The sequence below is a fragment of the Phocoena sinus genome, chromosome 20 (genome assembly GCF_008692025.1).
Source record: "Phocoena sinus isolate mPhoSin1 chromosome 20, mPhoSin1.pri, whole genome shotgun sequence".
NCBI classification, from domain to species: Eukaryota; Metazoa; Chordata; class Mammalia; order Artiodactyla; family Phocoenidae; genus Phocoena; species Phocoena sinus.
This window is the reverse complement of record NC_045782.1, coordinates 17992501-18019820: the sequence shown is the minus strand read 5'-3', so window position 1 is coordinate 18019820 and position 27320 is coordinate 17992501. Positions and strand designations below refer to the sequence as shown.

The 27320-nt window shown below is 41.4% G+C and overlaps 1 protein-coding gene and 1 pseudogene across 2 annotated transcripts in view; one reads left to right on the top strand and one right to left on the bottom strand.

Moving 5' to 3' along the window:
- PSMD11 (proteasome 26S subunit, non-ATPase 11) overlaps positions 1-27320 on the bottom strand; it is a 29439-nt gene that overhangs the window by 1026 nt on the left and 1093 nt on the right. Inside the window, exons 2-13 of one of the 2 annotated variants that reach the window (XM_032616931.1) lie at positions 25810-25911; positions 20188-20312; positions 13355-13426; positions 12897-12954; positions 10940-11134; positions 6256-6400; positions 5210-5270; positions 3361-3423; positions 1408-1533; positions 871-906; positions 555-606; positions 113-255 (exon numbers count right to left, since the gene is read on the bottom strand). In XM_032616931.1, coding sequence (XP_032472822.1) covers positions 113-255; positions 555-606; positions 871-906; positions 1408-1533; positions 3361-3423; positions 5210-5270; positions 6256-6400; positions 10940-11134; positions 12897-12954; positions 13355-13426; positions 20188-20312; positions 25810-25911 — 1178 coding nt within the window. The remainder of the gene's footprint in view (positions 1-112; positions 256-554; positions 607-870; positions 907-1407; positions 1534-3360; positions 3424-5209; positions 5271-6255; positions 6401-10939; positions 11135-12896; positions 12955-13354; positions 13427-20187; positions 20313-25809; positions 25912-27320) is intronic. The other variant, XM_032616932.1, reaches the window with a different exon arrangement.
- LOC116745384 lies at positions 8491-9541 on the top strand (annotated as a pseudogene).

Here is a 27320-nt window from a genome sequence, read left to right as displayed (position 1 = left end):
AAGAAGACAGAGCAGTGTCAATCGGGGAAGCCGCAAGGCCACCAGGAGGCTTTCAGTCTCGACAGGCAGAAGACAGCGCTGCCCGGGCCCGGGTCCCGGAGTCAGCACTCACCTATGTCAGTTTCTTGGCTTTGTTGTAGAGGGAATCCACTACTTTACTCATGTTCTGAATTGTTTCCAGAGCAGCTTCGTAAGTTTTATCTACTGGGGGTTCATCAAAAATAATCAAGACACCCTCCCCCTGGTCCAAGATCCCTGCAGAAAACACAAGCAAACCCAGGTAAAAGAAAGGATTAGACACACGAGCATTTGAGAAGCAGCCCACTCCCTAGCTGCCTCACTTTCTCCAGAAAGGAGTAGAAACAGAAGTCATCTTCCTGTTCCATTCGTGCATGCTTATTACACTCTCATCACAGGCATAACAGGGGCAAGGATCCCAGGGAACCACCAGGTGATACAATGGAGCATCTTCTTTCAAGATAAACAAGAGCATGACGCCTCTTCACCATTTCATCACCTCCACCAGCCCCCTCGCCTGTACGACTGTTACTCACCATGAAATTTCTTGTCAAGAATCATCTGTGATAATTTCCTTTCCACGTCGGCCTAAAATCAAAGCACATGATTAAAGGGCCCAGCCTCTACTAGTGAGAGATCACACTGACATGAAAGCCTTGTATAAAAGGATCTTATGGCAAATGGTCTGAAAATAAAACAGCAACAATGCATCTGCAGCTCTCAGCCCACGGTCCCCAGTCCCCACTGAGAAGCTTGGGAGCTTTGCAACAAGGCCCAGCGGGTGTAAATGGCAGCCCCTCCACATGCCCCTTTCCCCATCCCTACCCTCAAGACAAGCTCAGGACTCCTTACCTTGGAGAGTTTGATGAGGCTAGATATGTGTTCGATCTAAAAGGAAAGGTAAAAAGACACCAACACTGAAAGTTTTACTTCTGCCTCTAATATCGGGATGAGGGTGGTGCTGTATCTTGAAATCCTGCCGAATGTCTCTACAGGGACAGATTCTCTTTGGCTGTGCTTAGGTCTCTTGTGCTTGGTCCATCTGCCTACCCTGCATCACTACAGACAACAAATACACTCCTGTCCCACACACCCAGAACAGAAAGCATTGACCACATGCACAGTGACTACAAAAGCTAGGAGGAGACTGCACTGAAAACAAGCAGGGGCAACTGCACCAGCCTCTACCCCACAGCATCCCCCTCCTTGACTCTCATTCCCTGTCAAGAAAATCCCAAGCTCTTGGGGGTCTCTTGCCCAGCAGGCACACCCTTGGAGGTGAGTTCCTATTCTGAATGGTTGTGGGAAGGGAGGTGGCTACAGTGAGGACGCCTAGCCAGAAACCCCCTGCCACCAGAGAAGAGCTAGAGTCCCCAAGAGGGTTCTTACCTGTACTCGGGAAAAAGGCTCAATGACTCGGATCAGATTCTGTTCCAGCAAGTTATCATACAACTTGGCCAAGTGTGTGCTGATGATTGGGTCATCCCGGAGCTCTGCCCGGTAATCTGTTAGAGCCTGCCAAAAGAGCCGAGATTGGCACAGAAAAGGACTTGAAAGTCACGCTACTCGCAGCTTCCTAAGTAGTGAGCTGGCCCTGGTAACTACATGGTTGACTGTAGTTCTGGAGGATTTGGGAAGATGAAAGAACAGCCATGACTGAAGGCAGAAGAAAATGAAAAGAAGTAAAAGGTGGAGCCTAACCCTAGGCACCATCTTCCTGTCCAAAAGCCTCACACTGACAGCTCAAACCATGTAAGCCCTGAGAGCAGCTCAGCTTGCAAGCTAAATTCACTGCAAAAGCAGTTCTCAATATGTATTCCACAGAACAAATAAGGCCTCCCTGGGTGCAGGAGGAGGGGGAATTCTGAGGTTAAATAATAGGAAATGCTGAATTCCACAGCTAGCTCTTGGGGTTTTATAAGGAATATCAGCACAGAAAACAAAGTACCTTTCTAATTTTGTTTAGCCCTAGTGTTTCCCAAATATCTGATCACAGACCCTTTTTTTAATCCCTACTAGAAGTGTTCCATCCAAATTTGGGGATAAAATGATCTAGACTCTTTGTTTATTTGTGTATGTGATTTATTTACCTTAAGTAATGTTCTCACAATATCCCAGCCTCATGTCAGCTGTGCTATAAGGTGTTAAGGGAAGCAAGCAAATCATGCCAAGTAAGGAAATGAAATTGGCAAGAAACCTCAAGGAAGATGATGAACCCTGGGGACAGTCAGAGAGCCACATGGTCTAGTTTCTGTCCATACTATTTTTCTTCCTGGATCTAGGTTTGTTTTTATTAAGTTGGTCATTATACTCAGACTAAGAGAGAGGCTCAGAAAAGTATAAGTCTCACCTGATTGCTTAGACAAGTTCTTCTCCCTTTCCAAACCTTCACAAACATTGAGTGAAAGGCACAGGAGGCAAGGCCAGCCTAGAACTTCCGTCCTAAGGAAGTGTCTCTCAGCCCAGATGCACACATCAAAACTTCTCTTCTGTCCACAGAGGAGAAGCAGACCTGGCATTTCTGGAGCTGAAGTAACATCTAAGACCATGCTGCATGGTGCTTGTGTCAGACCCTGACACACATGAGCTGTGTGACCCAGGCCTCCTCTTTAAATTCCAGCTTCCCCAAGCATAAAATACAGGTAACAGGTTTGTTGTGAAAAATCAAATGAAAGGGGACTTCCCTAGTGGTGCAGTGGTTAAGAATCTGCCTGCCAACGCAGGGGACATGGGTTCAATCACTGGTCCATGAAGATCCCACATGCCATGGAGCAACTAAGCCCACGTGCCACAACTACTGAAGCCCGCACTCCCTAGAGCCTGCGCGCCGCAACTACTGAAGCCCACACGCTCTAGGGCCCACGTGCCGCAACTACTGAGCCCATGTGCTGCAACTACTGAAGCCCACACGCGTAGAGCCCGTGCTCCGCAACAAAGAGTGGCCCCCCCCACTCACTGCAACTAGAGAAAGCCTGCACACAGCAACGAAGACCCAACGCAGCCCAAAAAAAAAAAACTCAAGTGAAAGAAGGATGACAGAACTTTTTGAAACTGAAAGGTACTGCATATAAATGAGGTATGATAATTCAACAGTTTCATTGTACAGAAGTGCTTAACTACTTCCTGGTTTTGATACTGCACTATAGATAAGATGTAACCACTGGGGAAAACTGGGTGAATGGTACATGGGATCACTCTGTACTATCTTTGCAACTTCTTGTGAAACTATAATCACTTAAAGATTAAAAAAAAAAAAAAAAAAAAAGATTAAAAAAAACTTTTTAAAGTGCTTAAATGCCCCTCCCCTCCACCAGTTCCCTACCAACCCAATACCTTGCTTACCTTTTCAAAATCTGCCAGTGATCTGTTCTTGCTAGCCTGAGCCACACATTTTAATGCTTCTGTCTAAGAATAAAGAGAGAAACAGTGAAAGTGATCTGTACACTCACATCCCAACAAGTCTCATAAGGAACATGCTATGTCCACACAACTTCTGGCTGCAAGGAAGAACCTGCCCCACCACTGCTCTTCTTCAGAGGCCTAGGAAGAAAAGCTAGAGGAATACCACTGTGTGCCAACCAGTTTCCCTTTGAAAGCTGAAGTGACTTAAAGGTACTAGGAAATAGGAAGTTTTCCAAAAAAGAGACTTTGATAAAGCATTCTCCAAAGATGACAAGCTAAAAGGGAAACTGGCCAGAGAAGTGCGATTTCCTCACCCCTCCTCCAAGACTCCCTATCCCTATACCCCACAGAACCCTTCCTGCCCTCAGACTTGATCATACCTTGTGCTTTATAAAATCTCATTCTGCTGGGTTTGGTGCAGGGCACAGACCAAGATTTACTTTCATTAAGCTTGAAGCATCAAAATTCTACGTATCATACTGAATGTTAAAACCCCAGAGTGATGAAGGTATAACCAAGGGTTAAGGGGCAACTTCTAACTTTATAAAACGTTATAAAAGGTACCCGACCAAGCTCTTAAGTCTCTACTCAGCACGAAATCTACAACATTCATCTTCCTGAGTGCCTGACTCCTGCTTGAAAGCTGTCATCAAGGAACAAAGGACCAGAGGGAACTCCTCTTGTACCAGCCTATGTACTTAAACAAGGAAGGTAGTGTCTTATACTGCAGACTTTAAAAATGATGCAAAGCTAATCGTTAGTGTAGTTTGTCTCCAGCATTTGTCCTACAGACAGAAAAATGTCATAATGAGAATAGCATGAAACTTAAAGCCAGATAACCCAAGTTCAAAGTCTCACTTCACCATTACTAGTTACCTGGCCTTGTTCTGGACACTTGACCTCTCTTAGCCCACCTCCTCAACTCTAATTCTAGATATGATAGTGAGTCTTTCACTACAGAAATAACCAATATTCTTTTGGTCAAAACTAGGAGCTGGTCTGAAACTTCTTCTGATGAAAAGCCAAATAGGGCCACGTGTATAGAAGGAAGAAATCATCTGTTGTGGACATTCTGCCAAAGATACAGTGAGAGAGCCAACGTGTCTGCTATTTAGAGACAACTGCACTTGAAACCTAGAAAGACTACTTTTACTTTACCAGTGATAATCAAGTGAAGTACAAAGTGACGATGCAGACATTTGAGACGTCATCTTTACACAGGTCACACTCGTACCTACTCAGGCATAAAAGCCATCACAAATAGGGCTACCGACCATCAGAGGCCTCTTCTTGACCACACCCAAACTCAGGACAAGAGTGGGAAGGTACTGATAAGAGAAGCACTTGAGTCATCAAAACCTAGTTTCTGCAGCAAGCAATCTGACCTCTCTAAAGCACACGCGCATCAGACCCTACCCGGCTCCACACTCTTGGAGAATCCAAGATTTCTTATTCCGCACATGAAATTTTCAAGCCAAGATCATGGTAGATATACTTTCCGGTCGAAGCTAAATGCAACCTAACTCACTGTAAATGCTCCAGTTCAATTCTGAGTTCTGTTAAGTCCCTCAAACCACCCAATACCCACAAGAGCACCAAACATTGACTTTTCAGGCCAAGAATTAATAGTACAGGAAATATACTGGACGTGCTTAATGAAAAGAGGGGGGAAAAAAGAATGAAGAGCGGAATGGAGACCTGAAGAGCACGGTCTCACTGAACACCATGTCTAATAACACGCTGCCTCAGGGTGAGCAGAGATCAGAACTGCAGTCAAGGCATCCCCTACCTGCCTCCCCGCATACCGAAGTGCAAGCTTCCCGCTCACCAAGGCCTGGACATCTTCTGGGCTAAAAAAAAAAATACATACTCGGTCAACTGCTCCAGGATGTTATGCTTCTAAGCACATGTTCAGGCAAATATCTTTTCCTCTGAAAAGACTCTGCCCACAGAGGTAATAAGCCCCCACCCCTAAACCCATAGGCCTCTCACACCATAGACACTAGGCTTTCTCCACTCTGGGCTCAGTGCTGAAAAGCAAGAAAACTCAACATTAAAAAGAAAGCCACACTGGGAATTCCCTGGCGGTCCAGTGGTTAGGACTTGGCGCTTTCACTGCCGTGGCCCCGGCTTCAATCCCTGGTCTGGTCAGGGGACTAATATCCCGCAAGCTGCACGACATAGCCAAAAAAAAAAAAAAAAAAAAAAAAAAAAGAAAAAAGAAAGAAAGAAAAAGAAAGCCACACTGAACCTACCAGAAGTAATAGACCCAACAGGCAAAATGATACATATAAACCAAATCCCAGTATAACAGATCTTTCAAAACACAAGCCCTGTTTAATCCCAAGATCCAAAAAGAATCCCAGTCAGTATCTCATTTATTCCCAAAAAAGAATGTGGAATAATTCTGTAAATCTTTAGAAAAAGATCTAGCTGTCATACTTGCCGTCGTCGCCTTTTTCAAACCTCCCCCTAACCTCTCCTTTAACCACCCCCATTCTGGGTGGCCCATTGGTGGTGCTGGTCTGTAAGCCATTTCCTGGCCCTCTGTCCTGTGCTCAACAACTCTTCTGGACAGAATTGTAGGATGAGGAGAACACTCAGAGGGGCTGGGAAAGAGATTTCTGAAATCTGTCTCCCCAGTTCTGAAAGACTAGCAAGGAAAAGTGCTCTGGATTACCTTCGATCCTCCCATTCCACCTCAATCAGCCCCACGAGGTGGCAGCCGCTGCTTCTGTAACTGGCCAAAGTCCCTGCCCAAGCCATCTCTACCATGGCAGAAAATCTTAGATGAAGGACCTGAGTTCTCATATCCCAAAGTTAATGTGCACCTACGTGTTGAGCATGATTTTGCACAGCAACATGTACTTCAGAGATGTGATGGCCTTGGGGCTATCGATGGAGTCATAACCCTCAAATGCCTCATAGAAATATGAGTATGCAGTTTTCCAATCCTTCTCCTCTGCTGCATGGATAATACCTGGGCATTGAAAAGAAAAGAGTAAGAATCATATGAAATAATAGAACCATAAAATGTCACAGCTGGGAAGGGCCTCAAAAATCCATCCCAACCTCATCTACTTACTGATGAGGTCAGGAGAGAATAAAGGACCTGCCCAAAGTCACTGCCATCTAGTGGCAAAGCTGGGATTAGAACCCAGGTCTTTGGTCTCCCAGTTCAAGTCACCTTTCCAATATTAATTCCAAAGGAGTTAGAGACCCAACAAAAGGGGATCCTAAAAACCGCATATGGTAACATCTTTTCGCACCACCACATCAGTCCTGCTATCCACTGGAACCGCTAGAAAAGGCTACGTTTACCCTCCATGACATTACCTTCATGGGTCAGAAAACTGACACAAACATCCCTCCCTGGTCTGCCCAAATTACTAGTTTTAATAACATCAACCATTTAAGATAGCTTTTCTAAACTTGACACTTTTATAAGTAAGCAGCTTTCATGAGAGAGAAAAAGAAAATCCAACCTCTTACAGTCTCATTTCAGATACTGGTCATTTATAGATAGATGCGATCAGTAAATGGATTTCATGTAATGCCAAATCCATGAACTTAATTGTACACAGTTAAGCAGTATTACGCTACACTTCATCTAACCAGTTCTCTACTGTTTAGAAGTTGGGTTGCTCCCAATGAACCTAACTTTGACTGAACCTGCTATTACTTCCAACCTATGCTATGACGTGGGATGACGTGAAAATCAGTTCTTCCTAGCTTGGAAGGCAACTAAGCCCTAAGATTCTGTGTATCAGTTCTAACCCTGCCTCAGCCACATCCATTTGTTTACCACAGGGCTTCCCAACTTTTCCACATCAAGGTACACGAATAAAGTATTCAGCACACTGGAGTAAAAGGATGAAACTGCTTACACATGACCCCAGGGGATCACTGTTTCAGACCACCCATCACATACCTGTATGCCTGGCATGCCAGTTGGGAACTTATGAATTAATAACCACTACTGAGTGATATGTGCCAAACCTACCCAAAAACCCTCCTGTTTAGAGGCTGAAGGATTCAGGTCCTTCTACTACTGTTCTTAACTACAGAGGCCTGGAGAAAACCCACCCTCCTCTGTAGCCAAGGAGACCTCCCTCAAAAATACCCAACAGACTACTAGCACTGCCAAATTAAATGAGACAAATGCCCATTTTCCCATTCTTCCCAGTCCAGAGCTAGAATAGACCAGACAAAAAATAAGACTGATTAAATAAAGAAAAAAGTAAAGAAGAACTGGTATACTGCTTTCCAAAACACATTAGCAAACAGAGACCACATTAGGACTACAAGCATCACAGCTGGCATAGGACATTTATTATTTAAAGAAACAAAACACTACACTGTTACTCATTCAACACAAATATTAACAAGGGCCTACCATGTGCCAAGCACTGATATAACTACTATAGAGAAAATAAATATGAATTAAGGCCCTGAAGGAGCTCACAGTCTCACAGTGGTCATCAAAACAGAAACAAGGAGATTAGTACCGTAATATGTACCAAAGAATATACCTTTCACAGGGAAGTCCAAAGTAAAGAAGGCACTGAAGAGGGTTTATAAAGCAGACATGTGAGCTTGATCTGGAAGGATGCATAGGAGTTTGCCAAGGGGAGAAGATGGAAAGGGGAATTCCAAGCACAGAAGACAAAATATATAAAGGCACAGGAGCAGCAACACACGAAGTCATTTGGTGACTAGGACTGAAAACCAGAGATAACCATGAAAAGGATGTCTTCCTTCTCAATGCACTGTTAAAGTAAAATAGCCTGGGGATAATGGGAAACCATTGGAGTTACATGATCAGATCTGTTTCCAAAAAATGACTTTAGGACTAGTAAGCAAGATGGATTGAGAAAAGTGACTGGGAACAGTTAGATCAGTAAAAGACTACTCCAGTGGTCCGGTGGCATTAATTAGAGCAGTGATTGTAGAAATGGAAAGGAAAGGGCAGATTTGGAGACAGACTCAACCTGATACATCAGAAGAAAGAGTGACTGAGGATAATTAGTCAAGGGAGGAGAACCAAGAAGACAATGCTGTCAAAGAAGCATGGAGTGCTCAACAGTGTCAACCCCCCCAAATCTGACAGAGGATAGAGGGGAGTTACTGTCTTGCAAGGAGTCAACAGAGACACCAAAGTAATGACATTCTTTCAACTTTTCCAAGAAGCTTGACAGAAAAGGAGAAGACAGCAATTTAGAAAGGACAAAAGGCTGTGCTTTTTCAGCTGGGGCCATTCAAAGACTGACAGGAAGGCCGGGGGGCCGGGCGTGGCGGCAGCAGTGGGTGTTTCAGCAGTGCGCTCAGCCAGGCCCCCTTCTGCTCCCCTGCCCCTCTTGTTCACGTCCCCCCAGCAAGGAGGTCGGCACCAACGGCGGTGCCTCGGAGGCCGGCGAGGAGAGGGAGGCCGTGGGCAAGACGAGGTGCCTGGGCTTGTTGGCCACAGCCTGGCTCACCTTCTACAATATCACCATGAACGCGAGGTGGCTGGTACTGCCTATTGCCACGGTACGTTTTTATATGGAAAAAGGAACACACAAAGGTTTATATAAAAGTATTCAGAAGACACTTAAATTTTTCCAGACATTTGTCTTGCTTGAGATAGTCCACTGTTTAATTGGAATTGTACCTACTTCTGTGCTTGTGGCTGGGGTCCAAGGGAGTTCAAGAATCTTTATGGTGTGGCTCGTTACTCATAGTATAAAACCAATATAATTTTTTTATCATCTTATATCCTGTCGGAGTTGCTGGTAAACTTCATACAATATGCGACATACGATATACACTGCCTTACCACATGTGAAGAAAACAGGAACGTTCTCAATAAGACTTCCCAATAAATACAATGTCTCTATTGACTACTGTCATTTTCTTCTTATAACCATGGCCTCATATATACCATTGTTTCCACAACTCTACTTTCATACGTTACATCAGAGAAGACAGGTGCTTCATGGAGAGGTGACTGTCGAAAAGGATGATTAAATGATCCCTACAACAAGGTGCTTTTTCCAGAATAACCAGGATTACTGGAGTCCAAGTTTTAATAACAAGAATAAACAGCTTGATGAGAAAAAAACAGACAGAGAGGAAGATCCAAGTGGAGACGAAAAACTAGACATAGAATTGAAAAAACTAAAGACTTAAAAAGGACAGGTAGGGGCTTCCCTGGTGGCGCACTGGTTGAGAGTCCACCTGCCAATGCAGGGGACACGGGTTCGTGCCCCGGTCCGGGAAGATCCCACATGCCGCGGAGCGGCTGGGCCCATGAGCCATGGCCACTGAGCCCGCGCGTCTGGAGGCTGTGCTCCGCAACGGGAGAGACCACAACAGTGAGAGGCCCGCGTACCGCAAAAAAAAAAAGGACAGGTAGAAGGATCATGCTTGATAATGGGTAAAAATGAACAATGATACAAATTCTGGGGAGGAAAGAGAAATAAAGCAGGTTCACATAAAAATGGCCTCTATTTGCTCTGAGAAATAAGATGCAAGTTCATCTCTTGACCGTAAAGAAATAACATAATGAAGAGTAGTGGCTTAAACAACGTGCCGGTATTTGGTCAAAGCAAGGTACTGTGTGATAAGAGCTTACATTCATCATCTCATTTAATCCTCACTCCCATCCTGTGAGGAGGTACAATTATTTATCACCATTTTTCAGATGAGCTAAAGAAAACTTTAAGTAACTTGCCCAGTCACACAGCTAGAAATCTGCAGAACCAAAATTTCAACCTAGAAAAGTTGTTTTCTAGACTTTTTTCTAGAGCTTCTGCTTTTAACCTGAATCAACAGAACATGCCATTTGATACTTACAATACCTGAGAGGCAAGTATGGTAGCTATTATCTCCCTCTTACAGTTTTACATGGAAACAAAGATTGCGAAGAGGTAATACCAGGTAACATTAGTTAGTCCTCTGACTCCAATAATGCTCCTTCAATAATGATAAGTTATAACTAATAAAAGCTGCTGACTACAAGAAAAAGTATTCTATTGCCAATCCATGGCCTCCTAGCCCCAAAATTCACACACTCCATCAGAAAGCAACCCACTACACTCCACTGAAATGGGGTGGTGGGGTGGTGTCTTTCCTCAGCCTAGATCTGAGGCCCCTTAGAAAAGTCCAACATGCTTTACAAAGGTCTCCAAGTGACAAGAGACTTGGGTTAGTCCAATTCTGGAGAGAAGTGCTACCATTCTGAGTAAGTGACTAAGATGGAAGATAAGGGAGAGCTTTTTAAACCTAAGTGAGACCTCTCTAGGGTGTTGACTCTAACAATCAGTTTGCCTGGTCAACCACAGATTAAGCATGTTCTTAATATATTTTAGGCAGTTAACAGCAAGTGAAGAGGAGGGGGACAGCTAGTGAGAGAGGTAACCTTCCATTGGTTTCTCTGAGGAAGCTTGAACCAAAACAGCCAATTTTATTCTCCAGCCCCAACTCCCCAGTCCTTTCACCTGCGAGGTAAGATGAGCTTTCAGAAAACATGGGGTGTTACCTGACTGCATATCCAAGGTGGCCTGCAATTTAGGGGGGCAGTAAATGGCATTTGCTGTGGTTCGAGCAGAGGTTAAGGCAGCTCGGGCTTTTGGCAGGTTGCTCAGGGCATGGTATGTTTTGCTTTCTAATAGCTGTACTTCCACCAAAAGGGCTTTGTCATCCATCTTTTTCAACTCCCGCAGCAACTGAGAACCTGGAGAAAGAAAAAACATATACCCCCTTTGTTAGCCATAATCTTAGTATTTTAAAATTGTAATATTTCCCTCTCACCCTCATAAGAACACTCAGGATAAAGAAACCTGCCTGAACTCAAAAAGAGGTTATTTATTTGCAAGACTTAAATTTTCTGCTAATGTGCTATCTTCCAAAGAGAAACACAGATCTCTTTGAAGCCTTTCTGCACACAAAGGACATTACAGCTGAGAATCATATAAGTTTACTCCTAAGATTTGAATACAGTGGGAATCCCCACCCAGAAAATGCTGAAATTACTTATCCAGTTCAGAGAGACACTTGATCTCACTCTCTTCCTGTCCAATAATCACAAGACTACATAAGAAACACCAGGCACTAGGGTTGGTGGGGGAAGGAAAGAGCTTTGGATATACTAACATTCTCCAAATAGACCTTCTTCCCCCTGCTCAACATCACTAGTTTAGTCATTAGGGAAATGTAACTCAAAACCAAAATGAGATACTACTTCACACCCACTAAGATGGCTAAAATTAAAAAGACAGACAATATTAGGAAATGTTGGTGAGGATCTGGAGAAACTGGAACTCTCCTCATACATTGCTGGTGATAATGTAAAATGGTGCAGCCACTTTGGAAAACAGTTTGGCAGCTCCTCAAAAGCTAAACAGAGTTACCATATGACCCAGCAATTCTACTTCTGGGTATATTATACCCAAAAGAAAAACATGTCCACATAAAACCTGTTCACAGCAGTATTCATAATAGCCAAAAGGTGGAAACAATCTAAATGTCCATCAACTGATGAATGAATAAAATCTTGTACAGCTATACAACGGAATATTATTCATCAATAAAAGCACTGCTATATGCCACAACACAGATGAACCTTGAAAACATTATGCTAAGAGAAAAAGCCAATCAAAAAGACCACATACTGTATGATTCCATTTATGTGAAATGTCCAGAATAGGCAAATCTAAAGAGGCAAAAAGTAGTTAGTGATTGCCTGGGAAGGTGGGCAGGCAGAGATGATGGATGGGGAATTAATGGGAAGAGACAACTAATGGGTACAAGGTTACGTTCGGGGGGGATGAAAATGTTTGAAATCAGACAGTGGTGACAGTGGCACAACTCTGTGAATATACTAAAAATCGCTGATTGTACACTTTTAAAGGGTGAATTTTATGGTCTGTGAATTATATCTCAATAAACCTGTTATTTTTTGTAATGCTACTAGTTGTTTGAACCATATGAGATTTCCATTTTTGCAGAATAAGAATTGAATATTGGCAATTTTTTCAACTTAATAGATCACGAAAGCCGTGTTCTTCCATCTGGGGAAAACAGTCCAGATGTATCCATTAATTTAAAGAAAAAAACAGCAGGCAAAGATTTCACAGTGTTTAAAAGCCAAAAGGAAAAGCCTTTAGTAGGCCCACTTCAGGTTTCCTATGTATTTGCACCCAGTTAATTTCTTGATATTTAAAATAGATTTTAAGAATTATAAACAGATACAGTAGATGTGATAGTAAATATGAGCAATTTGACTCTTTTGTTCTCTAAAGTTGACAGTTAGTTTCTTAGAACTTCTAAATGGCATTTTTCCATGACAGATTCAGTAAATGTAAGCCACACTAAATCCTTCTTAGAAGTAGGCAGAATATAAATTATTAATATGTAACTAATAAGAGTAGCCAGGTTTGGAATACATTCATTTAGCCAGCTACAGACGCCTTACTAGCTTCCACCAGCTTACTTACCCAAATGCAATGCTTCCTGGTACCTCTTGGTATCAAAGTACAAAGACACCAGTCTTGCCTAGGAAAGAGAAAAGGCATTGACTGACGGAAAGGGGAGGAAAAAAGCCAAAGAAAGAAATCAAAGATTGACAGTCACAGAACTGTTACTGTTGAATATTCAAGTCCTGATGAAAGCATCAAATTCAGGCTAAAAAATCATCTAGCCCGTGATATTATCTCCTATTATAGCCAGTGACTGACTAAACCACGTTGCTGCTTACTTTTCCGAGCCAAGCAGCAGGTCTGTCTCAAAACTTCAACCAGAGCAATTCTCATGAGTGGGACACTGCTACCAATAATTTCAGGTGCCTGGATAATACAAAGTTGCTGAAAATACTTTTGATCACGATGGTATTACTTATATGCACAGTCCTTCAAATGCCTAGAGATCTGAAATCAGTACTAATGTAGGCACATACCTCCAAAGCTTGGCGTAAGAAAGTTCTCTTCTCTGATTTGGCCCATTCGATGCACTCTAAACACAACTCGACCTGCAACAGGGAGAGACAGTACGTGCAACATTATGTCTTCATGTTCTTCCCACAAGCCTTGCCCTGGAGAACAGCTTTCATCTCCTCCTTACATACCCATGTTTACTGTCTCAGTGGCATGTCTTGATCCCCAGTATCTCAATATGTAATGATTATAGCATAATGGAAAATCAACTTGGCTTTTTACACGCAAAGTATCTTTGTGCTTAGATTGTGTTCCCCTGGAAAATAGCTTCATCTTCAAGATTCCTCTTCTACTGTCCCAGGAGGGACCCAGGCTACATACATAGTGCTGGAATGTAGATTTCTATAATGGCTGAGAAATATTTAAAGCAGAAATTTCTCCCTGAATAGTAATAGTAATGTGTTCATGTGACTATATTGGTCATAAAGGGGAGAAATTCTCAGCCTAGGCACAAGTGTCTAACTCCTAACAGTTGCTTGTAAGACTCAAAAGGCCCAGCTGGCTTTTCCCTTCCAGATTCTAAGAAGTGCAACCAACAATTCTCATCACAATACAGCAAACTTAGCTTGTACTAAAGGAAGTAAAAAGAAATGAGAATTAGCCTAACACTTTAAGGGGCTTTTAAGCTTTCTTTAAAGGCACTTTGAACCCCAGTTCTATATGCTACCCAAGCAGTAAGGTACCATGCAAAGTAACTAACGTAAAGTAGTGTTCTATGCTAGATAGTCTACATGCTATAGGTACCCTTGCCATAGTAGCTCTGACAAGTACATATTAAGAGCTTCAGATCTTGTATCACTTCTGTTACTGCGAGTTAAGATTCATAATCAGAGCATAAAAAGAAACTGAGCTTTCCAGAGAACTAAGTGCTAAAAGAACAGGTTTTTATGTAAATCCCAATTTCTCTTAAGAAATGTTACAAGGAGGGAAAAGTAAAGGGACATAATCCAAATTGACAGACCTGCCTTTAGATAAATGGATGACATTACATGGTATTTGGAGGATTCACCAGTAAGAGTCAATGAAATCTTTATAACTCACTAGAGCCCCCTAGTGGCTACTTAATCCCCAACTCTAAACTCAACTGCCCTCATACAGTAAATTCTACAAAACCTAAAATAAAAGCAAGCCAATCACAATTTCACAGTTTTGAGTTTTGTTCTAAAAAGCCAAACTCAAAGTAATATCTCTGTTCATGAAATGAATGGAACTGCAAATATTTTGCTGAACATTTTTAGCAACAAGAATAAACATCTTCAGTCCTACGTGTCTTCGGGGGCTTACCATCAGTTTTACTCAGCAAGCTTTTTCAAACAATGCAGAAATGAACGCCTAGGCTCCTGATCCAGTAGTCTGGAATAAAAGGTTGGCCACTCTGATGTATATCCCTAATTAAGAAACACTGAGTTCTACTCTAGCATCTCAACCTGTCCTCATTTCCCTGACAGTCCAGATGTTAAGTGACTCACCCAAGGTCATGTATTCAGCTGTTGGGACCACAACTTGACCCTACCTCAACCCAGCCTTAATAAACTCAGGTCAATACAGACATTTCTCCTACAGCAGGGAATTTGTACAACATGAACTGCCTATCTGTTATCAATTACAGGGTACATGCTTTGCAATATCTGGGACTATAATTGGTGAAACCAGTGCTTCAGTTTTAAGAAAAAATTTTAAAGGCCACTGCCCTTGCTACATAGCTTGAGAGGTTTTGTCCTTTGTTAATGCTAATGATGACTGATAAAGGGGATAAGAATACACAAGAAGCCCATGCTTCTGGAGGAAGCCCTACTTGAGTACAAAAGCTTGACACGGTCAAGATTAGCTTTAAATAAATACACTTAACCATTTTTTATATGCCTCTATTAACTAAATTCCTAAGGGGAAAAGTTAACTACCATTCTAAGTCTGAAATTCTCTAGCACAAACTCCCTTTCTTCCCTTGAAATAATTGTTTCATTAATAGGATTTTTGATGTAACGTTTCTTAAAATGTCCTATTGTGTTTTAGCTGGATAGACTATACCAAAAAATGGCTTCCCATAGAAACTTCCTAGAGATCCCTAGAAGATAGAATGAACTCTGGAATTTCAGTTCACTATTTGGCAGGGATCTGGTTCACTCTTCTTGCTCCTCTCTTCACCCCAACTCTCTACTCCCCTCCCCTTGCTAACCACCCCAATCCTCAGTCCCCCACCCCACCCATATAGCCTCACTCCCTAGGCTCTAAACTTTAGTACTGCAAATTGCAAATGACCAGAACCTAACCTGAATCATACCAGCTTTCGGAATACAGCAAGCTGAAGATTGTTCTGTAGATCTGACTTATGGTCAGTCCCCAAATACAAAAAGGCAAGGAAAATCCCCTCCCCCATACTCTTGGTGTTAAACTCCCCAATACTCTAGCTCTTGGTTAAACTCCCCAATACTCTAGCTCTCCTAACACTTCATATTTTGCCTCAGGCCTCAACAGTACTCTGACAGTGATCCACCTATGACTTGCTCCTCTATCCTTTCCCATTAGTCAATCAAAGAATTTTAAAAGAACCTAGAATTTTCCAAGATGAAGAAGACCATATCCAATTTCCCCAAGTCAGAGGCCTTGAGTCACATAAACAAATGTAGTAACAATACCCCGTGCTTATATCTCAAGTCAATAAACTTAAGTCTTAATTCAACAAAGTATCTCCTGAGCACCTACCATCCGGAAGGCATAATCCATACATTCCCTCAACAAACACTAGTTATGTAGCTTCTCTGGGCCCAACTACTCTAAGTGCAGAGGATGCAGCAGTAAATAGGACACAGTACCTAACCTCATGAAACTTATACTCTAAGTAGGAAACGGATGTTAATAAGTAAAATAAATACGAAGAAAGCAGAGACAGGTATTTTAGATAAGGTGATAACAGAAGGTCTCTGAGGAAATGAGATGTAAGCAAAGACTTGAAAATGATGTGAAGAAAAAAGCCGTGTTAAGATCAGGCTGAGAGCGGGACTTCCCTGGCGGTACAGTGGTTAGGACTCAGTGCTTCCATTGCAGGGGGCACAGGTTCGATCCCTGGTCAGGGAACTAAGATCCCACAAGCAATGCAGTGCGGCAAAAAAAAAAAGTCAGATGTATAAAAATGCCCCAAAGCTAGAACAGTTTAAAGCTAAGGCAAAAGGCCAGTGTTACAGCTGTAAAGAAAGTATATGGTAGGTGAGGTCAGAGGCAGCCATGGTTAAGGAATAGCCATGAATTAGGAATGAGAAAGGCACTGTGGTACTACAAGGGATATAGGGCTTCACCCAAATGAGACTATATTACAGTAAATAAGATAAAGCAAGGGACTTCCCTGGTGGCACAGTGGTTAAGAATCCGCCTGCCAATGCAGGGGACACAGGTTCAAGCCCTGGTCCTGGAAGATCCCACATGCCGTGGAACAACTGAGCCCATGCTCCACAACTACTGAGCCTGTACTCTATAGCCTCAAGCCACAACTACTGAGCACGCGTGCCACAACTACTGAAGCCCATGCACCTAGAGCCCACGCTCTGCAACAACAGAAGCCACCGCAATGAGAAGCCCGTGCATCACAATGAAGAGAAGCCCCCGCTCGCCACAACTAGAGAAAGCCTGCGTGCAGCAACAAAGACCCAAAGCAGCCAAAAATAAATAAATAAATATTTTTTTTAATTTTAAAAAGGAAAGAAAATAAAGCAAATGTTCAGGTAATCATCATACAAGGCATAATCAAAAATATAACATGTACAAAATATAATGTGGATCACTGAAGAGTTAAGATCACAGTGACGTCAACAAGGAAAGATTTCAGAGGAGGTGGTACTTGACATGGAACTACAGAAGGGAAAGGTACTATCATGAAGAGTGTACAGGACTTGCTCAGCAAGCATCCAACAAGGCTGGCATGTTTGGTACATTTCATAGAGTACTAGGAGACCAGACTGTCATGCTAAGCTGTATTGTAGAAAAACATGTAATACCTAATTCTATAGGCAACAGAGAGTCACTGAAGGCTCAAGTTACAGGTGAACAGAGAGGGGAATTAAATGTTCAGAGGGTTACTTGGTGGGGATATCTCTCAAAATGGTGGTACGAGGCTTTTGCAGTAGTCTAAGTAAGAAATAATTCGTAAAGCAATTATACTCCAATAAAGATGTTAAAAAACAACAAAAAAAGAAATAATTAGAACCCACTGTATATATCAACAATACCTCAAAAAAAAAAGAGAGAAGAATTAGAACCCAAACTAGACGGCAGCTGTACATAGAGAACAAATATAAAAAGAGGTGGAGAACAGAGATTGAAGAAAGCTGCACTGACAGAATTTAATAAATGGCTGGATGTTGATGTTGCCATGTTGAATAACCTATAATCCACAAAAATTACTGAAAGAAGACCTGCTAAGTGGATTAAGACTCTCGCTCTTGATAAAAAGCTAAACTACTGTGACTTCCCTGGTGGCACAGTGGATAAGAATCCACCTGCCAATGCAGGGGACACAGGTTCAATCCCTGGTCCGGGAAGACCCCACATACCACGGAGCAACTAAGCCCGTGCGCCACAACTACTGAGCCTGTGCTCTAGAGCCCGTGAGCTACAACTACTGAAGCCTGCGCGCCTAGAGCCCGTGCTATGCAACAAGAGAAGCCACTGCAATGAGAAGCCCACGCACCACAAGGAAGAGTAGCACCGCTCAACACAGTTAGAGAAAGCCTGCACACAGCAACGAAGAACCAACGCAGCCAAAAATAAATAAAATTAAATCTTTAAAAAAAAAAAAAAGCTACACTACTAAACATCAAAAACAAAAGAAACCAACAGCTCTTACTCAGCACTAAGATGACACTGACAATAAAATGACACAGTACCTGAGAGTGTTTCCTTTCACCCTAAGATAAGGAAGAAAGGTTTCTAGTTGACAAAAAAGTAACGTGCAATGAACAATAGCAATGTACACACACAGTTAAAAGGAGGGCCTCTCCAGACATGGAATACATGACAAAGGCCAGTAAAACCCACTAGCCAATTACAGGAGAGCACTAAATTATGATTTCAATAATTTAGATAAAGGAGTAGAACTGATCATTAAACAACTGCAGTTCTATCCAGAGTCAGCTCTATGTTTATGGGAAGGGACAAATTCCAAGACTTCAGTGTCAAAGCAGCAGCTTGGATAATTAGTTTTTTCTGCCTAAAATGTTCCAAGTAACATTTATTAGTCTATTTCAAGCTAATACTTATTGGTCAGCCCATTCTAAGGCATCCTAGGGGACTTCCTTAGCCGTCCAGTGGTTAAGACTCCATCCATGCTTCTTCCAATGCAGGGGGTGCGGGTTCGACCCCTAGTTGGGGAACTAAGATCCCACATGCCGCACGGCGTAGCCAAGGAAAAAAGAACAAGGCATCCTAATTCAAACAAAAGATGGGGTGTCACTTTTTCATGAGAACAAATACAATTTTTAAAAAAATTAGGGTTAGATATAAGAGTAGTACCCCTTAGAAAAATCACTTTTTCTTTTAAATTATTCATAAAAATAATTTTAATGCTTTGGTTCAAAAGGCAGCTATCTACATATCTATTTTTGATCTACTGTCATGAAACACAGTTCTCTCAGAAACAAATGAATTTGAAGAATTCACTACAGATGAATTTTCTACAATGAAGTTAGTTTATGGTGTTTAAACTAGGTTTCAAAGAATCATTAAGGCAAGAAACCAGATTTTACAAAATGGTTTTTGTAAAACCATTTTACATGATTTTAAAGTGAGATCCATATGTCCTAGGTTTCTGAAGTTCCCCATTATTTACTCAATATGCCACTAAGCCCCTTCATATCTTTTACACCCACAGAGGCTATGGCAAACAATGAAATATATATATATATGTGTGTGTGTATATATATATATAAAATAAACAACTACCAATTCCTATCCCTGCCTTTATACCATCTGACGTTTTATATATTTGTTTATTACCTGCCTTCATCGTCAAAATATAATTCTCATTAGAGCAACAACTGTATGCTGTTACAAATGAATCCCCAGTATCTATAACAGTGCCTAACACATAGCAGGCACTAGTGAGTGCTGATCAATAAATCTACAGAAAAGACAACAACTACAGTCTTCCTACAAACAGATTCAAGCAACCACCATACGCCCTGCTTGAATCTGCCACTTTTTACAGAATGAATTCTAACTTTGGTAGCATCTTCTCCTGAATTGCAGACAATACAGCTACCTTTGAAGAATGGGAAGAGGCTCAGTGATTCCAAAGAGGCACTCTTCAGTGCAGCTCAGGGTCTAGTCGGAACTCACAGACGACATGTACAGGTATACCAGTCACTTCTGCACACACAAGACGAAAACAGATGGATGCTCACCCCTCAATAAAGGCATAAATGCAGTACAAGACATGCCAAGAAGGGATGCCACAAGACTTAATTAGTGCTCACAAGGAGCTCTGTGACACAGAATGAAAGGTAGCACAGACACAGAAAACATTACAAAGGTGTGGCAATACAATACCTCAAAGACAAGAATCAGTTTGTGACCCTGATGTAATGAGGATTCCAGGGACCACTGACAATCTCCACTTACAAAGCAAAGCATGGAACAGACCCAAAGTATCAAATGCCCTGTAACAAAGAGAAACTGACATGATAAGTCCTGCGCTGTCCTCCCAGTTGTCCCTTCCACATTAGTACCACAATGCAGGCAGGCATTTCTTTCACTGAAACAACACTTTGCTCCATATTGTCTACCTTCTGTCATTAAAGTAGCTTACCTCCTGTCCTGTAGCTGCTTCCATATCAAGAAACAGATCAAGAAGAGATCGGACCAGACGAGCTGCTTTAGCCTTGCTGATGGAATTCAAAAAGGGTCGCACATACTTCAGCAGTCCTCCAAGCTCTGCGTGGAAGGCAATTCAGACAGGAAAAAGTACACATCAATATTAGGGACAAAATACCTATTAAAAAATGACCCAAGATCATAAAACCAGTAATTATGTCTGGAATCAGTCAAAATGAAACTTAGTAGGAATTTAAAGCATTCTTAGCAGGTAATGGAGTAGCAAAAAAGTTAACAACATATACCAAATCTGTATCCCATTCCCCACTCAGCCTCTGGATTACTGTGAGGGTCCTGGGAAAAGCTCATGTCTGTCTGCCTCATGAGTACAGCAAAGTACTCACACTCTCAGAAAACAGTTTTCTAGAACACAAAATATGCTATGCCTCTTCCACCTTAGACAAAATTACTTCCCCACAGCTACCAAATTTATCAGGTTAGAGGAGTTAAATTTTTTTTTTTCCTAATTTCCAACCAAGTCTGTCTCAGCAGTTCCCCTTAAACAGAGATTTTTCAATTCCAGGTTCCTTTTTTCCTCCCTTCCTGAAGTAACGCCCAGCTTAGTCTTTTACCAATATAATTTCCATGGCACTCTTCTGAATCAACTTTTCACATAAAAGTTAGGGTGTTTGTCCCTTAAAGTTATACTATAACCTTTTAAAATTCCTCATTAATCGGCAAAACCTAAGTCTTAAACTATGACAAAAAAGCCGTCAACCACAGAGGTTCCCCCCACCCCTTGTATAAGAAAAAAGGGTGGCACAGTAATCTAAGGGAGCACCTTTAGAAACAAACGTGAAAATTAGAGAATATGTCAACTAAACAACTAAGGAAGTTCTTTTGGAATGTAGGTTAAAATTACTTTGGTGCCACTGCCTCCAACTGTAGACTCATCCTCCTGAGAACTCGAATTCAGGGCAAGCAAGCCTCCCCCTCCTGAGAATGCTAATTCAGGGTCTTGAATCCTCATCTGCCTGCGCAGTGAGAGGATACATGAGGCTGTGTCAGGTATAAAAGGAACTTTACGCAGAGTGGGAAAGTTCATCTTTCCCTTCACTCCCCAGTACTGACCTGTGAATCCCACCGTCTAAGATTTTTTTCCAATTCTGCCACTCCATTCACTCCTGTACTGACGACACACACGCCTGCTTGCATGCCTTGCTCATGCTGCATTTCCACCTGGAATCCCTCCCCATCACTTCGACCTATGTAGAGCTTAGATATCCTTTTAGGTCCAGCTGAAGTCCTAGTGAGTCTTCCATGCCAATGCCAGGCTACACTGATTTATCTCCCTCAAATTACTTTTGCATTTATGCAAACGTCAATTATGTTATATAATCATAGTTTTTTAAAAGCAGTCTAGTGCAATGTCCCTTCTGAAACAGCATTTCCCTCTATGCTTGAACAAATCTAAACACTCCCTAGTGACAGAAATATTCAGAAAGTAGACGATTCCAGTGTTGGTCAAACTAAATTGTTCTTTTCTGAAACATGAGTCTATACCCTCTTTCCACGTGGCTTCAAATATTTGAAGGTAACTATCATTCATATCTCCCTAACTTTCCCTTTCTCCAAGCTAAACAGCTTTAACTATTTCAACTGTTCCTCCAATGTCCTGGTTTCTAGATTCCTTGTCACCTTAGTTGCCCTCCTCTGAATTAACTCTAGTTTGCAAATGTACCACTTGTGGTCCCCAGAACTGAATCAACATTCCATGTAGGGTCAGACCAGTAGTCATGGCTTAATTCTCCTGATTGGACTGCCACATGTAACACAAGAAGCATGTTTTGCTTTTGCTAATAGCACTCTTTGTTCAGACTGAGTCCATAAGGTCTTTTTGCATAGAGAGGTAATTCCCCACGTTCTTCTGTTTTTTTTTTTTTTTTTTTTTTTGCGGTACGTGGGCCTCTCACCGTTGTGGCCTCTCCCACCGTGGAGCACAGGCTCCGGACACGCAGGCTCAGCGGCCATGGCTCACGGGCCCAGCCGCTCCGCAGCATGCGGGATCCTCCCAGACCGGGGCACGAACCCGCGTCCCCTGCATCGGCAGACGGACTCTCAACCACTGCGCCACCAGGGAAGCCCCGTTCTTCTGTTTTGATAAAGTAGTTTAAGTATATAACTTTATACTTTCCACACTGAATTTAATCTTGCTGGCTTTGACAATAACTCTGAATCTTAATTCTGTTCTCTACTGTACTGAATCATCTACAAAAATAAGCACACCTTCTGATATGGCTTTAGCTCTACTGCCAGATACTGACCAGAAGAACAAGGACAGATCCCTATGACATGATGCTAGAGACTTCCCTCCAGGTCGACAAATGATCCATTTGTCATGGCAAATGTTCAAAGACCCTGCTTACATCAGTTATGTTGTCTATATCATTCTTCCTATCCCAGGGGTTGGCAAACTTTTTCTGTGAAGGACCAGACAGTAAATATTTTTGGCTTTGTGGGCTATATGGTCTCAGCGGCAGGTACTCAACTCAGCCAGTGTAGTACAGAAGCAGTCATGGGCAGTATGCAAACAAATGGGTATGGCTATGTTCCAACAAAACTTTATTTACAAAGACACTTAGCAAGCCATTGCCTGTGGAACCCTGCAAATCTGCTGTCTGATAAGGCTAACCAAAGAGAACCAAGGTGAGTTTGGAATAACCTTTTCTTAATAAACTCACTGCTTTATGTGCTTAAAACCTACTTATCAAATAATCTGTCCTGGAACTTTACTGATGATTACCAGTTTACAGTGTCTAGAATTTATTCTTTTCATTATCTTTTTGAAAAGTGGAATAATGTTTTGCCCATCCTCAGTTTCCTTATACCTCTCCACCCTCCATGATTTTTCTCAGAATAATAGTGGCTCTATAAATATATCTGCTACAACTATTCTTTTGATATTAAAAGACAGAAGTTGTCAGAACCTAGAAACTTGAACTTATTTAAAAAAGACTACCTGCTCTCTCTTCTCTCACCTACCTTAGCTTTAATTCTCTCTTTCTGATGTTATTTCTATCTTTTTCTTTTTGAAAATCATTTTCCTTCCTGGAAAAGGCAGAAGTGAAACATGAGCTAAGGAGTCTGCCCTTCTCTCCAGCACTAGCTAGCATTACAGTATCTTCTCCAAGTTATTCTTCTAACAGAAAAACAAATGACCTCTTAGCTGCCAAAGACTCAGTTCATTTTTCATTTTAGTCTATTACTGTTTCTTAGTCGTTCTTGGTTATATTCTGTTTCTTTACATTTTCACACTGATTTTTTTTTTAATTCTTATAGAATCATATTGAGTTCTTCCTTCTACTCTTACTGAAATTATTTGCAACTGTGTGACCAGAACTTCCTTTTCAGAACCTCACAGAACTCAACACACTCCATTAAGAGTCTCAGGCTATGAAATCTGCAGATCCTGAGCCTAGGCATCATGTCTGATGACGAACACCACTGCTTTCAATCACTATTCTGCACCAGACACTGTCTTATTCACTAATTCCCAAGTGACTGATGTCCATCAGGGACCCTACCTTAAACTTTTTGTGTAGAGTACTTAGCACAGTGCTAGCCCTATATTAAATGCATAACAAAACAAAATTGGAAATCAATGGAACAGAAATATCTTCTGTTCTCAGGGAACCCAAAAATCAAAGGAAACAACACAAACTGATCAATTATTAATAGCAAAGATAGGTAAATGAATGTAGGCCCCAAAACTTCCTTACTATACTTGTCAAAGTCTTTCTTAGAAAACAATGATAAGTAACCTGGAAATGTTTTTTAAAGTTCTTATGATTCACCTGTTAAATTCCAATAAGTTTCCCTGTACACTTCTAAACTTCTCAGGTAGGTCACAGGGAGGGGAGGGCAAGAAATAAGGAGAGAGTAAAGCATGAAATAGTAACTTCAAGCAAAGCAGTAACAGTTTTGGACAAATTTTCTGAAACACTGACTATACTACATGCTGTTTTTAATTATCCATTCTACTTGAGAAAAACAGACATTTGGATCGTTCAACAACAGAAAATTCATTTCAGGGAATTCCCTGGCAGTCCAGTGGTTAGGACTCCGGGCTCTCACTGCCAAGGGCCCAGGTTCAATCCCTGTTCAGGAAACTAAGATCTCAAGAGCCATACAGCGTGGCCATTAAAAAAAAAAAAAAAAAAAAAAAAACCATTTCACCTGGTTTTCTAATCCTTTCAGGAAAATTACCTTATTAATTATATTTCATGTGGACCAAGCTCACATTAACTGACAGGCAAAAGAATCCATAAACATGTTAAATAGGAGAGAAGTCAGCCTAAAATGAAAAAACCACCACCTACCACTGATAACTCATAAGTGGATAACTATGGAAAGCAAATACTTCAAGGTCATGAGCTCTGAAATAGGACTACATGGATTCAAATTCTGAGTCTCCCATACTAGCTGAGTGCCCTTAAATAAGATATTTAACTTTTCTGTGCTCAGTTTCCTCAGGTATAAAATAGGTAATAGTATATACCTTACCAAGTTGTTTCGAGGATTCAATAAGCTAAATCCTGTTTGGGCTTAAAACAATAACTAGTTCATAATAAGCACTCAAAAATGGTTTTTCTCATTATAGATATTTTTAATGATATTTTAAATAAGGTACAAGATCCATATAAATACATCCTCCCAATTTCATACAACTTTATTCAACTTTCTATTGACTGAGCCTAATAATTAATAAGTTATCATCCTTAACTGGAAAAGATCTTTGTTTTCAAGTTCAAGAAATTTTGCTAACTTACACGTATCATCCTTTTGGATAACAACATAATTTTGAGGAAAGTAATTCACGAGATCAACCATGTTTAATCCATTCTAATCAGATAAGCCCTAAATTCACTTTAAAGTTGACAAAAATCATCCATTTTAACTTTAAGCAGGCTACTCTCTAAATACTATTGTCACTTTACTGGTCAAAAGCCCTTCCTTGTCAATAAGACTCTCTGCTTCTAAGGACACACCCATCATCAGAATATCATCTCAAGCTTGCAAAGTCAATGGTTCAATTACAACTAGAATGTCTGGGCAACAACAGGCACAAAGCCCTAGGTACCAGTGGAGAAATCCTGGGAAGGTTCTCTCTATTTAATGTCTTACTCATTGTGTATCAGACAGCAAAGCCACTTCCTTGGACACAAAATGCCTAGTCATTTTGAAGTCAGGGGCCTAGAGTCACTATCCACCTTAAATACATCACAGCAGCTCCATGAAATCACCGAAGGCTGCTACTGCCCACATGTAAGGGAATGCAGTGAAAAGCCGAACGAGAAACAAATCACAGGTCACAATATAGTGGAGACAGGATTTTTTTCCCTCATCTGCAGAACAAAAGTCTTCAATGAAAGAAGTGAGTGTAAAGGTCTCTTAACTTCCTGATAGAAAGCTAAAGCTCAACAAGTTGGCAATAAAATTGGATTACACTACCAATAAACTGTATGGATGCATTCCTATGTTCCCTCACTCCAACCAAAAAAAAAAAATTTCACGCAGCATTTCAGGTAAAAGAAAGCAATTCACTTGTAGCACTTACCTGCAGCTTGTCCAGTCTTCGCCAGGAGAGACCCCAGTTCCAGGATGCTCTGCTCTTTGACCTGTACTGCCTCCTCATCATTCTCCTGAATGTCACGCTTCACTGGGAGAGGAAAATGCAAACTCTCTTAAAATTCTGACAAAAAATGAAAACTAAGGGAAATTTCACCCTCACAAGACCAACTACAAACTCAAACAGTTAGCAAAAGACAAATTCTAGAGAGCTTTAAAAAAAAAACTCTAAACAAGAAAAAGTAAAATGATCACGCAGCACATGTCCCATGTATATCATAAGAATAGATCCCTCTCTTTTGATTTTAAATGTGCCTTTTCATTCTACCAATTAGAATTTCCCTTACCCACATACACTGAGATTTCTGTTGCTGTCACTTGGTTAATGCAAAATTCAAGCAAGTTCTTCCAGTTGTGGTGGTAAGCCCCATGCCAGGAACTATGTTATGTGAAAATATTAAACAAGCCTGTCTGTGCATTTACCTGCCACAAACTAAAATCAAATGACCAAGTTACTGATAACTATAAAGTCAAAAGTCTTTCAATAAACTTTAGGCCTGTGGAGGGCCTCAGCTGATGGGTGTGTTAGGGATAAATAATTCCACAAAGCCATTCAGGAAACATAACCCTGTCAGAGCTCCAGTGTGATCCTTAGGAGGGAATGCTACTTTAAGGGATTCAGGACCTGTTAAAATAACTTTGTGCTATGTGTCCCACTTCCAACTGTTAATAACTATTCTACCACTCAAACACTGGACAGCCTCTTCAAGTTTGCAGTGATAATTTTAGCAATCATCACTAGTTATCACTTCTCTCACAAAGCATCATGACTTGACAAAAACCAAGATTTTGATACTCCATGATGGAGTCCGGAAAAAGTAAGGCTGTCAACCATCATGACTCAAGCTTGTTCTGACAGGAAAGTTTTCAAGGGAACTCCCTCCTAACATAGTGGGCAAGCAAGAGATACTCTAATTGTAATGTTTACCATAATTCGCACTTTATATTAGGCAACAGGCACAAAAAATAAAATAAAATCCATGCTTCTCACATTAGTTCTAAATATTAGTGTGTATTCACAGGAAGAAAATACACGTTGAAAATGACTCTGGTTCTTAACTATAACTGACTTAAGTCAAGGTGAGAACTTCAAAAGGAAACACCCTTTATTTACCAATATCATCCATTCACTGATGCATCTTAACCCCCCACTCCCCTCCCTTTTTCTAGTAACCCCAAAGATAAAGACATCAAGATCCTTCCTCCATGAAAGTCGGGAGTACCAAAATTCAACGGACTAATGAGTCGACGTAAAAGCCAACAGCCTTGAGGGCCCACGTACACGTGCAAACTACTTGTTGATTCAACCCGAATCTTCTCAAGCTACATTAAAATAGATCACACTACATGTGCATTGAAGAGCTAGCCCATGCCCTAACTGAACCCTTGATGGCTGAACATTAAACGCCCTCTCTGTCATCATAAATTTATTTCTGGTCA